Here is a 16235-nt window from a genome sequence, read left to right on the forward strand (position 1 = left end):
TTTATTGGGATTGGGATGTGGTTCTTCTGGTCGTGATTTTGGGAATGGGGCTGGGGAGAGGCGATCCCTAAAGGGGGTGATTGAGGGTCCCCCAGGGAGGGATCCCCAAGGAGATTCTCCCTCCAGGAGGGATCCCCAAAGAGGGAATCCCTTCCCTTGGAAATTCCCCTCTGGACACGATTCGATCCCTCCGGGAAGGGTCTGGCCCCGTCCCCCGGGATCTGCGACCTCCCCGGTTGTCCCATCCCAGTGTCCCATGCCCGGTGTCCCATCCCAGTTGTCCCATGTCCGGTGTCCCTTGCCCGGTGTCCCATGCCCGGTGTCCCATCCCGGTTGTCCCATGTCCGGTGTCCCATGTCCAGTTGTCCCATCCCGGTGTCCCATCCCAGTGTCCCATGCCCAGTGTCCCATCCCGGTGTCCCAATCCCCTGCGGTGACATCCCGTGTCCCACTTCTCTCCCCGGCAGTGCCCGGGGTTGCCGTGCCCGGATGACAGTGACAGTGACGGGGACACACAGCCCTGCCCTGCCCTGATTACTCACCGCACTCCCGTGTTCCAGAGTCCCCTCCCGTTCCCTCGGTTGTGTGCCTAAGCTGCTTCCCGGAGGGATTTTCCTCAATCCCAGGGGTCTCCTCCCGGCTCAGAGGGTCTTTTCCCAGTACCTGAGGGTTTTTTCCCATTTCCTGGGATTATTTTCTCAGTCCACGGGGGTCTTTTCCTTTTCTACAGGGTCTTTTCCCGGTCCCTGGGGTTCTTTTCCCAGTCTCCGAGGTCCTCTTCCTTGTCCTGAAAGTCTTTTCCCCATCCCAGAGAGTCTTTTCGTGATCCCGGGGGTCTTTTCCCCATCCCGGAGGATCTTTTACGGGTTCCCCACTCCCTTTCTCCAGTTCCCAGCCCCTCTCCCCATCCCAGTTACCCTTCCCCACCCCACTGGGATTTTTTCTGAGGAACCGGGATTTGGTGTCGGGCTGGGGTTGTAACGATCCCATCAGGATTCATCCCCTCGTTTCTTGCTGAATTCCAGGGACACCTCAGCCAGCGCCACCGCCCCGGCGTCCCCTGTCCCGGTCACCACCGGGATAACTCCCGGAGCCGAGGGATCCCGTCCCGGAGCCGCCGGTGCCCACCGGGAGCCGCGGGTGAGGTTCGGGATGTCCCAGAGGAGTTCCCGGGGGGCTGAACCGTGGTACCCGGTGCCGGTTCATCCCTGGATCGCGGCAGAATTCCCGCCGGGAATAGAGTGAAACCGAAACCGGAACCGGCACCGGGAGGTTTCTGAGCCGGTTTGGGGGAAATAACCCCAAAATGAGGTCGGGCTGTGGCGGGTGGCGGTGCCTCGTCCTGTCTAGGAGTGTCCCATCCCCCCAGCGGTGCCCGCAGTGGCTGTCCCTGACTGTCCCTGTCCCCAAGTCAATGTCCCGGCAGGTAATCCCTGACTGTCCCTTTCCTTTTCCCTGACTGTCCCTGTCTCAGGGATACCCCAGCTGTGGGCAGTGCCCCTGGTGACTGTCCCTGTCCCCTTTCAGGGGTGCCCTGGAGGTGGGCAGTGCCCATGGTGGCTGTCTCTGTCCCTGTCCCTGTCCCTGTGCAGGGATACCCTGGCAATGGGCAGTGTCCACAGTGGCTGTCTCTGCCCCTGTCCCTGTCCCTGTGCAGGGATACCCCAGCAGCAGGCAGTGCCCATGGTGACTGTCCCTGTCACTGTCCCTGTGCAGAGATGCCCTGGTGGCAGGCAGTGCCCATGTGTTGAAACCCCAAAAACTTAGATTTTGGGGCAGTCACCACTGGAGTGACTGTCTCTGTGCAGGGATACCCCAGCAGCAGGCAATGCCCCCGGTGGCTGTCCCTGACTGTCCCTGTCCCCTCCCAGGGATGCCCCAGCGGCGGGCAGTGCCCACAGTGGCTGTCCCTGACTGTCCCTGTCCCCTCCCAGGGATGCCCCAGCAGCGGGCAGTGCCCAGGCTGACCACGCTGTGCCTGCAGAGCCTTGCCCAGCACATGCAGAGCCTCTGGGCCAAGCACTACAGCGACAACTACCTGGACGAGTACGAGTTCCGCTTCGTCGTGGGGCCCTTCAACGACCTGGGTGAGGTGTGGGGGCTGCTTCAGGGCACCCGTGGGGGCAGCTGGGGGTGCCAGACCTCTCTGACCTCCCTCCCATTATCCCCCCAGCCGGTGAGCTGCTGCAGGAGCTGCTGCAGCTGCTGGGGACGAGCCGGCGGCTGTCGCGGGCAGCGCTGCACCTGCTGCTGCTGCCTCAGCTGCGCCAGCTCAGCCTGCGGGCCTGCCCCGCCCTGGCCAACAACGCCCTGGGCCACCTCATCGTCACACGCTGCCAGGTGGGCAGAGGGGACGGGGACATGGGGGTGGCCATCTGCTGGGGGGGTGGGAGAGCGGGGCAGGATGTGTGAGAGGGGGCTGGGAGGGATGTCTGTGGGGCTGGGAGTGCCCACAGTTCATGGGGCAGGGGGTGACAACACTATGGGGGAGCAGAGGTGGGAGTGCCATGGTTTGTGGGGGTGGGTGTGACCACCCTTCTAACGGCATGGGAGAGTGGGACGGGGGTGCCCATCCTCTGTGGGGCTGGGGATGCCCAACATCAGTGGGGAAGAGGGAGTGAGGCTGGGTGTGACCACCCTCTGAGAGGTTGGGAGAGTGGGATGGGGGGTGTCCATTCTCTGTGGAGTTGGGGGTGCCCACTTTCCATGGGGCAGGGGGAATAGGGCTGGGGATGCCCACCCTCCATGGGGCTGGGGATGCCCACCATCAATGGGGCAGGGGAAGTGAGGCTGGGGGTTCCATCCTCTGTGGGGCTGAGGGTGCCATGGTCCATGGGCTGCTGAAGGATTGGGATAGGGAGACCCCTCTCTGAGTTTTGAGGTGCCCACTTTCTATGGATCCGGGGGTGAGAGTGGCATCCACCCACTGAGGGTCTCCCCGTGTGGCTGCAGGGCCTGAGGGTGCTGGACCTGGGGAGCTGCGGGCGGCTCTCGCCGTCTGTGCTGGTGGACCTGGCCGAGGGGCTGCCGCGCCTGACCCGCCTGGGGCTGGCCCACACCCAGGCCAACATCCAGGTGCTCTCGGCCGTGGGCTCCTGCTGCCACCAGCTGAGGGAGCTCGACGTGTCCGGCTGCAAGAAGGTGACGCCGCGGGCCCTGCGGCACCTGGGCTACGACCCCCTGGCACGGACCCCGGGCTGCCCCGCCCTCCGCGTCCTGCTGGCCCGCGACCTGGAGCACGCCGAGGACAGGGACGTGGTGGCTGCTGTGGCCTTCCTGCTGCTGGCCCTGCCGTGCCTGGAGGTGCTGGCACACAGCGCCCTGCTGGATGCGCTGCGGCTGCTCCGCTCCCGGCAGCTGGACGGCACCGAGGACTCGGAGGGTTTCCCCTCGCTGGAGGAGCTGTTGCGGGGCCGGGAGGCTGCACCGGAGGGAGCGCCGCTCACGCTGCCCCTGCAGCAGCTGGAGTACGTGGAGGAGGACGCCCTGGGCACTGTCCTGGCCATGTGTCCCCAGGCCAAGGAGGTCAGCGTGTGGCTGGAGGACAGTCCCGTCCCCTCGGGGCTGCGGGAGCTGCCGGCCTGGGAGTGCCTGTCCCGGGTGATGCTGGGCTGCTCTGGGCTGCACGGCCGGGCGCTGGCAGAGGTTCTGCCCCTGGCGCAGGGCCTGGGCACCCGCCTGCACACCCTGACCCTGCACGGCTTCAGCTGGCAGGACCCGCTCTCGCTGCCCACCCTGCTCGCCACCTGCCCCGCCCTGCAGAGCTTCAGCGCTGTGCTGGAAGCGCCACCCGACCCCCACAGCCACGAGGAGCCGCCTGCCCCGTCACCATGCTGGGCCACCGACCTGCTGCCCCGCGGGCTGCCCCGGCTCCAGAGCTTTTCTCTGATGCTCTCCGGGGCCGTGCCGGCCGCGCACCGCCCGGTGCTGGGCTCCACGCTGGCCTCGGTGCTGTGCAGAGCCCCGAAACTGCAGACCCTGCGCCTGCTGTCCGTGCCCTTCCCGCTGGACTCGGTGCTGGAGCCGGCGCTGGCGGGGCCGGGGCTGCGGGAGCTGCGGGAGCTGTCGCTGGCCGAGAGCTGCGTGTCCGCCGGTGCCGTGTGGCAGCTGCTGGGCTCCGACGGGCCCCTGCGGCGCCTGGACCTGTCCCGCTGCCCCGACATCTACCGGCGCGACTACGACAGCTTCCTGCAAGCCGTCAGGAAACAGCGGCTGGACCTGGACATCACCTGGGAGTAGCGGCGCGTGTGGCGCCGGGGTTTTTAATAAAAGCCTCACAGTCCCTCCAGGCCGGCGCCGTGTTGTCCCCGCGGCATCACGGGGTGGGTACAGGGGGAGCAGAGCGGCCTCCGTGTCCCCTTCCCCGCCCTGCTGAGCATCCCGGTGGCTCAGTCCTGCTCCGTGAGCCCCGCCAGCCGCTCCGACGCCTCCCAGAGTTTCCGTGCCAGCGCGGGGTCGCGGGCGGCCTCCGAGGGCAGCGCCAGGCGGCAGCTGCTGTCGAAATATTTCCCGCTGATGCCCGCGGCTTCCTCCGAGACGGCGCAGAAGATGGTGCTGGCAGCGCCCTGCTCGGCCGACTGCGGGGGACGGGGGTGAGGAGGGGTCTGGCAGCCCCCACCCCACCCCGCTGGCCCCGGGAGGGGCAGGACCGGCCCCGCTCACCTTCATGAAGGGGCGGAGGAGGCAGAAGAGCGCCCGCACGGGCCAGCTGAAGTGGCGCATGATGCTGGTGCTCACCACGCCGGGGCTCAGCGCGGTGGCCGTCACCCCTGCCGGGCCGAGTGTCAGCAGGGTGGAGACCCCGGGGATCCCCAAATCCCAGCCTGACCTTAACCAGGGCCTCCGCCACCCTTGGGGGACCCCAGCGAGTCTCTAACCTGTGTCAGACTTCCCTGGCACAGGAGCACAGGGAGTTGGGACAGGGGATGTCCCCGGGGTGCCCCATGGCACGGCTGAGCCCGGCACGGCCCGGTACCCACCTGTGCCCTGCAGGCGCCGTGCCAGCTCGGCGGTGAAGAGCACGTTCATCAGCTTCGTGCTGTTGTAGGCGGCGTCGTACCCGCCCGGGCTGCGCTGCCCCGTCAGGAACGCGCTGTCGGCCGTGCCCAGGCTGTGCCGGAACGATGACACGTTCACCACCCGGGCGGGCGCCGAGGCCTTCAGGAGATCTGTGCAGAGCAAGGGGTGAGCGGGGAGGAGTCCCCAGAGCCCCCTGAACTCCCCCCAACCCCTCCACTCACCCAGGAGCAGGTTGGTGAGCAGGAACGGGCCCAGGTAGTTGGTGGTGAAGGTTTGCTCCAACCCCTCTGATGTGATGGCGAAGGGCAGCCCTGGAAAGGAGGGTGGGGAGTGCTGTGGGGAATCGGGACAGAGTGCTGGACCCCTGTGAGAGCCACGGGGCCTGGCCTGGCCTGGCACATACCGGTGACCCCGGCGTTGTTGACCAGCACGTCCAGCCGCGGCTCCTCGCGCAGCACGGCGCTGGCGAAGGCGCGCACCGAGGCCAGCGAGCCGGTGTCCAGCAGCCTCAGAGCCACCGCCGGGTTCCCAGTGGCCGCCCGGATCTCCTCCACGGCCGCCTGGCCCCGCTCCCGGCTCCGGCACGCCAGGATGGTGCGGGCGTTCCGGCGCGCCAGGTCCATGGCCACGCACTTGCCGATGCCTGCGGGACACGGAGCGGGGACGGGCTGATCCCAGCTAGGTCACCCTGGAGAGGGTCTGTGCACCTGTCGCCAGGGTTTGGGCAGCCCCTGCCACAGCCAAAACCACCCACCCAGCAGGAAATGATGGGTGCTAGGGTGGGAATGGAGCCCAGCACATGTGGGGCCTGGGTACAAGTGGGCATCCCAATCCCAGCCTGTGGGTCTCCAGCAGTGGCAGCCCGACCACATTCTTGGCAGTGGGACACGGGTGAGAGCAGTGACCCCATCCCCGGTGTGACATGGTGGCCGTGGTGGCTTTGTCTGTCAGTCATTAACAGGGCTGAGATGGAGTCCAGCCTCAGAAAACGGGCAGGGGGCACCAGGAACACACTGTGGGTGCCCAGGGACCGGCCACCAGCTGCTTCTGCAGCCATTTCCCCTCCCAAAGCAGGGACTGGGATCCTGGGCTGGCAAAGGACCACCCGTGTCCCCTGCAGGTCACCCCACAGCCATCACGCCATCGTGTCCCCACCACCCGCCCCTGCTCACCGCTGTTGGCTCCGGTGACAATCACTGTCTTGCCCGTCAGGTCGGTGGGACACTTGCGGGGGTCCCAGGGGCTTCTCCGCATGGCCCAGAACATCAGGGCCAGGAGTGAGAGCAGCAGGAGCCACCACGGGGGGCTCAGGGCCCCCAGCAGCTCCATGGCCGGGCGCAGGGTGGGGCTGGGGACAGAGGTCACAGCAGGACCTTTGCCCGACCGGCAGCATGGCATGACACGAGTCCCTCTGCTCCGTGAGCCACTGGGAGCCGAGGAGGGACAGCAGAGTGGCTGGAGCGGGCAGGAGGGTGAGCCAGTTGTCTCCTGTGCCACCACACTCTCGCCTTTGCCACCCCACTATCCCCTGCGCCACCCTGTCAGTAAACGACAATTAATTTACTGCCGTTAATAAAGCTCTCGGTGCTGTAAAACCACACGGGTAACTCTGCACTGACATTTTCAGATCTGCCGAGCCTGGACCGGAAACGGTATTTTGCACCCCAAGGTTCCTTTGTGGTGTTGAGTAACAAGGGGAGAATTGCACCAATGCAAAAAGTGGGGTCACAAATAGGACTGGTGATTTTGGGGTCTTGTAGGGCCGCCAGAGCGGACCCTCGACGAGCCCTGAATTAAAAACCACTCTCAGATTAATTAGGAGCTGAAAACCACGCCTACTCCATCATCTACTAATGAGGAACCGCAACCCACGCCCAAGGCCTCACCCCATGCTAAATAGGAACCGAAAACCACGCCCTGTATCACATCTCATGTTAATGAGCTATAAACCACGCCTGTTTATATGCTAATGAGGGTGTCTATGCGTCAACTCATAGAGTGACCGGGGGACATGTAAAGCTCCCTGCGTCGCCTCGGTGTCACCTTAGTGTCCCCGTGTCCCCCAAAGTCCCCGTCCTGCAGTGCGGGGACACTCCAGGGCTGGAGAACGTCCCTGTGGGAATAAGGACCTTCAGGAGCGGGGACAGTCCCATTGAGGGACCTCGAGCAGCCCCGACCCGCGGTCCCCAGGATGGAGCGCTCACGGGGCGAAGCCACACTTGTCACCTCGTCACATCCCCCTTTATTCCTCATTTGGGGACAGAGCCAAATGTGTGTCCGGGCGCTGGTGGCATCGTGGGTGCAGCGCCCGGTGCTCCCGGCCCGGCTCCGCTGGCCGGGTGAGGAAAACTCATTTAAGGGCTTTTATTTTCCTTTCGTTCTTTTCAGCAGCGCCGGCAAAGGGCTCCGAGCTCCGGGGGCGCCGCGCGGGGCTGTGCCCGGTGCCAGCCCCGGCTCCGGTGGGACACGAGGTGCCGAGGAGCCCCCAAAGAACCGGGGATCCCCCCCGGGAGCTGCAGAATTCCCGACGGCTTTTCCAGCTGCTCCTCTCATTCGTCGTACTCCGCGAGCCGGCACTCCGGGTGGGGCAGGATGGGTTTCAGCTCCTTGTCCGCCCTTTTCACCGCCTCCACATCCACCTCGTCCTCGTCGCGCCCGCCGTGGGCGGGCAGGGCCGGCCCGCGCCGCTCGGTGCGGCCCCAGCGCACGGTGACACCGGGAGCCAAGCGAGCCGAGGCCAGCCAGGGCTCACACAGCTGCGGCTCGGCCTTGCGGGCCCGCCCGCTCGCCGGAATAACCTGCGATGGGACCAGCCGGGACCTCGAGGCTCCCGCTCGCCCCCAGTCGGGGTCACCGCTCACGTCCACCACCTTCACCTCGGGTAACACCCAGCGGGCGGCGAGGCGGCGGGCACCCAGCCTGGGCACCCCGGGGCCGAGGGAGGGTCTGCGGGGCTGCACCGGTGCCAGGCTGGGCCCGGGGGGTGGCGGAGGTGCCATTTGATGGGTGGCCTTCGCCACATCCTCGTGGGACACCTGTGGTGCCGGAGCCCGGGGTTGGGGCGCGCCCTGCGGGGCCCGCCGGGGCTGCGGGAACCGGGAGGGTTGGCTGCCCTTCTCAGGGGGCTGGACGGGGATGCCGCCACTCCCAGAGCCCCAGGAGAAGCGACGGCGCCTCTCGGGGAGCTGGGTGAGGATGTCCCCACTCCCGGAGTCCCGGGAGAGGCGGCGATCCTTCCTAGGGGGCTGGGCGAAGATGCTGCTCCTTCCGCGGTCCCGGGAGAGGCGGCGACCCCTCTCTCGGGGCCGGGGAGCGCTGGGACACTCCGGGCGGGGTGACACGTCCGTATCATCGCCGGGAACCGGAGCGGGAGAAGCTGCGGGGACCTGCCCGGGGGGACAAAAGGGACACGGTGTGGGTGGAGGTGTCGGGGGGGTGACCCGGTGTTGGTGACACGGTGTTGGTGACACTCGGTGTCCCACAGCCCCAGAGCCGCTGTGGGGTCTCGGAGAGGGAAGTTTGAGGCACATCTCACCTCCTCCGGGGATGGAGGGACATCCAGGACAGAGACAGCATCAGACTCCTCGCTGGTACACACGGAGGAACTTTCAGCCTCGGCTGTCTCAGGCAGAGCCTCGGACGGGCCCTGCTCCGAGGACAGAGGGACAGACGAGGCGGTGACAGCGTCGGACTCCTCGCTGGGACACAGGTACGAACTTTCAGCCGTGGCTGTCTCAGAGAGATCCTCGGACTTGCTCTGGTCGGGCGACAGAGGGGACACAGGACCCGGTGTGGGTGACACCGCGGCTCCCCCGGCCCGGGTGGCGTCAGGGGGGTCGGGGAACGTCTCACCTTTTCCGAGGACTGGGATTTCTCCCCCTCCCAGGTGGCAACGCACGGAATCCGGCGGTCCAATGGGCAGGATTTGGGCTCCTCATCTTCGCTCCACATTCCGTCTCGTTCGAGATCCTCGGAGTCCGTGTCTCCCTCGGGGTCCGTGTCTCCCTCGGAACTCGGGGCCTCCTCGGAGTCCGTGTCTCCCTCGGAGTCCGTGTCTTCCTTGGAGTCCGTGTCTTCCTCGGAATTCGAGTCTCCCTCGGTCGAGTCTCCCTCGGAGTCCGGGTTTTCCTCGGGATTCGAGTCTCCCTCAGAATTCGAGTCTCCCTCGGTCGAATCTCCCTCAGAGTCCGGTTCTCCCTCGGAATTCGGGTCTCCCACGCAATTCGAGTCTCCCTCAGTATTCGAGTTTCCCTCGGTATTCGAGTCTCCCTCGGTACTCGAGTCTCCCTGGGGGTCCGGGCCCACCTCGGGGTCCGGGTCTCCCTCGTCCCGCGCCGGGAATCGCCACTGGGCCACAAACAGGATGGCGTCCCGCGCCCGCGACACCGTGAAGGGGATCCGCTACAGAGACAGAGCTGAGACCCCCGCCCGCAACTCCCAGCGCCCCCCAAAACCTCCCCAAATCCAAGGGAGGAGCGGGGTTCTCTCACCTGCCGCATCGCGGCCGCCAGGGCAGCCTCGGCCAGCACCCGGTCCAGGAGGTCGTTCAGGATGGGCACGACGTCCAAGGGCTCCTCTGGCTCGGCCGGTTCCTCCGGGGGCGAGCCGTGCCGGGGGGTTTTGGGGGACGCCTTCTTGGACTGCCGGCCCGGGGGTCGGGAGGGCGTTCGTGCCTTGTCCGGTTTCGGTTTGGCGGCGGCGCTGCGGGGTTTCCTTTTCTGAGCCGGGACAGAGACACCCAAACTACCTCAGCTCATCTCAGTACAGCCCAGCGCATCTCGGTACGCCCCAGTATAGCCCAGTATAGCCCAGTACATCCCTATCCGCTCCAGCATGGCCCCCAGCTCATCCCAGTATAGCCCAGTACAGCCCAGTACAGCCCAGCACATCTCGGTACACCCCAGTACATCCCAGTACAGCCCAGTACAGCCCTATACGCTCTAGCATGGCCCTCCAGCTCATCCCAGTACAGCCCAGTATAGCCCAGTACAGCCCAGTACATCCCTATCCGCTCCAGCATGGCCCTCCAGCTCATCCCAGTACAGCCCAGTATACCCCAGTACAGCCCAGTACATCCCAGCCCACCCCAGCATGGCCCCTCAGCTCATCCCAGTACAGCCCAGCGCATTTCGGTACACCCCAGTATAGCCCAGTACAGCCCAGCATGGTCCTCCCAGCTCATCCCAGTATACCCCAATATACCCCAGCACATCCCAGTACATCCCAGTACAGCCCATCCCACCCCAGCATGGCTCATCAGCTCATCCCAGTACATCCCAGCTAATCCCAGCACACCCCAGTATACTCCAATATACCCCAGCACATCCCAGTATATCCCAGCCCGGCCCAGCATGGCCCCCCAATTTACCCCAGTATACCCCAGTAAACTCCAATATATGTCAATACAGCCCAGTACAGCCCAGCCCACCCCGGCATGGCCCCCCAGCTCATCCCAGCACACCCCAGTATACCCCAATATACCCCAGTATATCCCAGTATATCCCAGTACAGCCCAGCCCACCCCAGCATGGCCCCCCAGCTTACCCCAGTATACCCCAGTATACCCCAGTATACCCCAGTACACCCCAACTCCCCACACCCCCCGGCTCCTCCCGGCCAACGCCGGCCCCTTTTGCCCCGCTTTGGCGCCTCCCAGTTCTCCCAGTCCCGCCCAGTTCTCCCAGTCCCACCTCGGCCATCCCGCCTCCTTTTGGCGTCCCGGGCTCCACGGCAACGTGACGTAATCAACGCGCGTCGCTTCTTGCGTCATCACGCCGCGACGCGTCTCCATGGCGGCGGCGGGTAGCGGGTGAGCGGGGAGGGGGAAAGGGGAAACCGGGGGGGATTGGGGGACACTGAGGGGGAACCGGATTCGGGGAGGCCGGCACGGGCAGGGGTTGGGGAGGTGGGGATGGGGTGGGGTCTCTGGAAGAGGAGCTTGGGCCGGGGGTTTTGGGGGGCCCTGGGAGGGGAGAGGGATCCCCCTGCTCCCCTGGATTCTGCCCCCAGACCCCCTTGGAGCTGCTCCCAGACCCCTGGATCTGCCCCCAGACCCCCTTGGAGCTGCTCCCAGACCCCTGGATCTGCCCCCAGATCCCCTGGATCTGCCTCCAGGCCCCCTTGGATCTGCCCCCCTCTCCCCTGGATCTGCCCCCAGACCCCCGTGGATCTTCCCCTCGCTCCTCTGGAGCTGCTCCCGGCTCCCTGGATCTGCCCTTCCCTGTCTGGATCCACATCAGCCTCTCTGGATCCATCCCTGGCCCCTCTCGAATCTGCCCCCATTCCCTCTCTGGACTCACCCCACCCCCTTAGATCCGCTCCAGCCAAAACCTTCCCCAAGCCCCCGGATCTGCCCCCTCTCGCCCTGCGGACCCTCCCCAGCCCGCGGCTCGCTGTGCCCTCCCCTCAGGCCGTACCGGCGGGAGCGGAGCCTGGCCCTGCGGAGCAGCAGCTCGGCCCTGTACAACAACCTGGCCGTGCTGTGCCCTCCCGCCCGGCCCCCGGCCTTCGGAGCCGTGCACGGCACCACCCTCAGCCTGCTGGGCAACGAGGGCCCTCCTCGGCAGCTGCAGGCCCGGGGAGGGGGGTCGGCCCTCAGCATCCCCCTGCTCACACAGGTGAGGGACGGGGAGCATAGGGGGCAAAGCTTTGGCAGGGGGTGGGACACGGCCCTGGCACTGAAATGGGGTAGGGGGACCACAGGATGCTGCAGTGCCAGAGTGTGGGGAGGGGAAAGGAGCCCCTTGGGGGGTCTGTGGGACGCTGGGGGCGTCCCTGAGCCCAGCAGGAGTTCACCTGTGGAAACATCAAGCACACCTGGGGCAGAGGGGGCTGTCCCCCAGGAGAGGAGTTGGGGTATCCTGCACAAGGAGGAGCGGTTTGGAGGGGCTCTACAAGGAGATTTGGGGGCTCCTGTTTCAGGAGGAGGGGTTTGGAGGGCTCCAGGGGGAGATTTGTGGGGTCCTGCCCCGGGAGGAGCGTTTGGGGGGCTCCGGGAGGAGATTTGGATACTCCTGTTCAAGGAGGAAGGGTCTGAAGGGCTACAGAAAGATATCTGGGGGGTCCTGTTCCAGGAGGAGGGTTTGGGGGGCTCCAAGGGGACATTTAGGGGCTCATGTTCCAGGGGTAGGAGTTTGGGGGGCTCCAGGAGAAGGATTTGGGAAGCTTCAGGAGGGTGTTTTGGGGGGGTCTCCAGGAGAAGAACCACAAGAGGAGGGTTGGAGGGAGGTTTTGGGGGATCCAGGAGAAGAACCACAGGAGGTGGGGTTGGAGGGAGGTTTTGGGGGATCTATAGAAGAACCACAGGAGGAGGGGCTGCAGGGAGGTTTTGGGGGCCCTGCAGTGCCCCCCACTCCCGCCCTGTCCCTCGCAGGCCGCGTGGTGCGAGCTCCCGTCGCGGGTGCTGCTGGTGCTCACATCCCAGCGTGGGGTCCAGGTGAGGCCTGGGGGGGATCCAGAGGGTCCTGGGGGTGCCCCTGTCACCCCCCAGAGTGTCCCACCCTGTCCCCTCCGTGGCAGATGTACGATTCTGACGGCTCCACCATGGTGTTCTGGCACGCCCTGGACATCCCAGAGCACCCAGCAGGTGAGTCCCCTGGGGAGCCCCAAATCCCCCAGTGCTGCCCAGGCCACCACTGGCCGTGTCCCCAAGTGCCACATCCTTTTAAATCCCTTCAGGCATCTGAAGGAATTTGGCTCTAGTCCACCCCTGCCAGCATGGAAATTCCAGCTCTTTCCAGGAAGGAATTTTCCCAATATCTAACCCAAGCCTCCCCTGGCACAGCTCAGGGTTGTTCCCTCTCATCCTGTCCCTTGTTCCCTGTCTGTCCCCTCCTGTCAGGGAACAGAAGGTCCCTCCTGATCCCCCTTTTCTCCAGCCTGAGCTCATTTCCCAGCTCCCTCAGCCCCTCCTGGTGCTCCAGACCCTTCCCCAGCTCCATTCCCTGGACACCAGCACCTCAATATCTTATGACAGGCCCAAACCCTGGGCAGGATGGGGGTGTGACCCCCAATTCCTGTCACAGAGATCTGTCCCTGCCCGTGAGTGACACAAACCTGTTCCCTTCCAGCACATTCCATGTTCGCCCGAGGCATCTCTGCAGCCGGCGGCCGCTTCATCTGCGTGGGTGAGCCCAGGGACGTGGGCAGGGTGCTGGCTCTGGGGTGGCCCAGCCCTGCTGACCCCCCTGACCCCACAGGGACATCCTTTGGGGCCGTGCTGGTGTTTGACATCCCCCCAAAAGGGACCAACGTGACGCTGAGCGAGGTCCTGGAGCAGCACCGGGATCCCGTCACCGACATCGCGGCCGAGCAGGGCCAGGCCCCGGTACGGGGGAGGGTGGGACACCCTAAATCTCATCAGTGCCACTCCCTGCTGTGGGCAAGGACACCTTCCATCATCCCAGGTGGCTCCAAGCCCCGTCCAGCCTGGCCTTGGACACTGCCAGGGATCCAGGAGCAGCCACAGCTTCTCTGGGCAACCTGTGCCAGGGCTTCCCCACCCTCACAGGGAAGGATTTATTCCCAGAACCCCACCCAAATCTCCCCCTCTCCAGTGGGAAGCCATTTCCAATTGTTCTGTCACTCCATCTTCTGTCCCAAAGTTCCTCCCATCTCTCCTGGAAGCACCTTAAGCGCTGGAAGCTCACAGGGCAGGTCCCTGCAGACTCACCAGCTGTTTCCTCCCACTCAGCACTTTCCCTGATGAGTCACTGAACTTTCCTTGCTCGGGGATCCCCGAGGAATTCATCCCCCAGAACCCATTTCCGAGCTGCTGTGTCACCACCGTGGGGACACGGAGCTGTTGTGTCACCTCCCACTGCCGCCCGTCCCCTCACACACCCCCCTGGACTTTGCTCCACGAGTGCTGAGCGTTCCCAGGGCTGCACTGGGACATTCCCAGGGCCGGGAGGAGCCAGGAATCCTCATGGAGGGAAGGAGTGCCCTGATTCTTCCTCGAAATCCACCCTTAGCGTGGCAGCGTGGGCAAACACGGACGAGTTCCAACGGAGCCACCCGCGGGCGTTCCCGGCCCCGCTCTGGCCAGGATCTGTCAGCACTTCAGGAGCTGTTTCAGCCTGTCCTGGTGCCCCTGGGGCAGCCCTGGAGCCAGGGCAGTGCTGGTGCCATCCCAGAGCTGGAGAACGGTGTCCCTGAGCCATCTCTCCCCACAGGACGGGGCTGGGGACCTGGTGACAGCCGATGACTCTGGGACCCTCTGCCTCTGGAGCACCGGGGAGGAGTTCACCCTGCTGGGGAAGATCCCTGGATCTGGGTGAGAGCCCCGGGGATCCCACAAGGTGTTGGGACACAAGGGAGGGGACACCCCAGAGGTGTTGACACCTGGCCCCGTGTGCAGCTCCAGCTGCTCCTCGGTGACGCTGTGGAACGGGATTGTAGCAGCGGGCTACGGGAACGGGCAGATCCGGCTGTGGGAAGCGGGGTCGGGGCAGATCCGTGCCCAGGTGAGCGCCCACGCCCGATGGATCTACGCCCTCGACCTGGCACCGCTCACCGGCAAGGTACGGAGGGGACAGGGGCTCCCTGTGCCAGGTGTCACACCTGGAGTCACACCTGGCTTCACCTCCCGTGTGTCGCTAAAGGACACGAAAGAACCACACTCACCTGTCAAATTGGGAAGTGAGAAGAGAAAGAGAAAGTTTATTACGGTTTGGGGTTTAAATAGGGTTTAGAATTTGATCAGAGATTGGGGGATGAGAGTAACACCTCTCTGACCCCAGTGGTCAACTTAGATGTCTATCAATTTGTCCTTCCCCCGGGAAGGAGTGTATTATTTACCAAACATCAGTCTTTGTTTTACTTACAATTGGTGAGAAAGCTCCAGTCCAAGAATAAAAACATCAGAAGGCTGAAAAATCAGGGCGACACCCGTGCTCAGATCCTGCCCAATATCCCAACCTGTATCCCGCCCTGACATCCCAGCTGCCATTCCCACCTAAAATCCCCACCTGGCATCCCACACCACATCCCACCTCAGTGTCCCATCCTGCCCCATGGCACTGCCACCTCTGTGGTGTCCCCACTGTCCCTCTGCTCCCCTCCAGCTGCTGTCAGGTGCGGAGGATTCCTTTGTCCACGTCTGGAAGCTCAGCAGGAACCCGGACACTGATGACATCGAGGTGAGTCCAGACCTGGGACATGGACGCGGCACTTGGAGCCACGGCTGCTCCATGGGGATTGGGGACTTGGAAATCTCGGAATTCCTTGTGGACCCGCTCCCACCACAGATCCAGCACTGCCACGCCGAGTGCGTGACGGACACGCAGGTTTGTGGCGCCCGGTTCTGTGACCCCGCCGGGGACACCTTCGCTGTCACCGGCTACGACCTGAGCGAGATCCTCTGCTACGGCCCCGCCTGAGCCGGCGCTGCCGGGAGCACCGGGAACACCGGGAACACCGGGAATGCGGGGACGCTCCGGCAGCGCGGCCGCGGGTGAGGGGTGAGCACAGAGCCCGCCCCAGCTCTGCAGGTTCCAGGATCCCCTCCCTGCTGCCCGGAGCCCTCCCGAGGGCTGGGAGCTGCTCCTCCAGCTCCACCACCCCGAGGGGATCCTCCCATGGCTCCCGCCGGCTCCGGGATCCTCCCGTGGCCTCCCGCCCTTCCCGGAGGGTGGCGTGGCTGGGAACAGACCCGGCTCAGACGGGAGGATCCCGGGGAACCTGTGCTACCTGCTGCTCCGGCCGGGAGAGCCCCGAGCCCAGCCCAGCGTCCCAGGGTGCAGCACCCGCCGGCCACGGGGAGGGGAAAAAGCGGGGACGGAAGCCAGGGAGACATGGGGGAGCTGGGGGATCCTGCATCCCAACCCTCCCCCCCGCCAGGATCCCAAATCCCCATGGGATGCTGCAGTCCCATGGCCGCTGGCCAGATGTTTGAGGCCCCAGCTGTTCTCCGGGGCTGGAAACAGCAGCTGCAGCTGGACCCCAGGGACATCCCCGGGTCCCCTCCAGGCCCCCTGACTGTCCCTGACCCCCCCCATGGGAGCTGAGGTGACCCCAGGATCTGCTCCTGGGAGGAGGGAATGGGGGGCCCAGCCCCTCCTGCCGTGCTGGGGATCTGCCCCATCCAAAAATGACCCCCCCCACCCTGTACATCCCGCCAGTGTGTGAGCCCCCAGGGCTCCCCATTTCTGATCCCCACCCCAATAAATACACCCCAATGAAGCCCCCCCGTGTCACTCCTTCCTGGGGGGGAGGGC

The 16235-nt window shown here is 65.2% G+C and overlaps 3 protein-coding genes across 3 annotated transcripts; 1 reads left to right on the forward strand and 2 right to left on the reverse strand.

Annotated features, from left to right (window-relative positions):
- Positions 1–4225: 4225 nt before the first annotated feature.
- Positions 4226–6380, reverse strand: LOC310909194 (retinol dehydrogenase 13-like). The gene is made up of 6 exons (XM_083860789.1): positions 6192–6380; positions 5423–5662; positions 5241–5330; positions 4980–5168; positions 4663–4769; positions 4226–4577 (listed from the first exon to the last, which is right to left on the reverse strand). Exons 1-6 carry the CDS (start codon positions 6346–6348, stop codon positions 4389–4391), a joined length of 972 nt encoding a protein of 323 aa, XP_083716915.1. The 5' UTR covers positions 6349–6380; the 3' UTR covers positions 4226–4388.
- An 884-nt stretch (positions 6381–7264) lies between these two features.
- LOC310909270 (uncharacterized protein C2orf81 homolog) lies at positions 7265–11128 on the reverse strand. The gene is made up of 6 exons (XM_083860912.1): positions 11095–11128; positions 10710–11054; positions 9510–9737; positions 8872–9420; positions 8555–8776; positions 7265–8405 (listed from the first exon to the last, which is right to left on the reverse strand). The coding sequence occupies exons 2-6, from the start codon at positions 10716–10718 to the stop codon at positions 7569–7571; spliced, it is 1845 nt and encodes a 614-aa protein (XP_083717038.1). The 5' UTR covers positions 10719–11054; positions 11095–11128; the 3' UTR covers positions 7265–7568.
- Positions 10809–16139, forward strand: WDR54 (WD repeat domain 54; the record flags this gene model as incomplete). The annotated part of the gene is made up of 10 exons (XM_083862350.1): positions 10809–10828; positions 11177–11636; positions 12392–12454; positions 12538–12719; positions 12954–13018; positions 13089–13345; positions 14193–14293; positions 14378–14540; positions 15084–15158; positions 15267–16139. 10 exons carry the CDS (start codon positions 10809–10811, stop codon positions 15396–15398), a joined length of 1518 nt encoding a protein of 505 aa, XP_083718476.1. The 3' UTR covers positions 15399–16139.
- Between the last annotated feature and the right edge of the window lie 96 nt (positions 16140–16235).

Source organism: Zosterops lateralis (assembly GCF_965231275.1).
Source record: "Zosterops lateralis genome assembly, chromosome: 5".
In the NCBI taxonomy this organism is placed as follows: Eukaryota; Metazoa; Chordata; class Aves; order Passeriformes; family Zosteropidae; genus Zosterops; species Zosterops lateralis.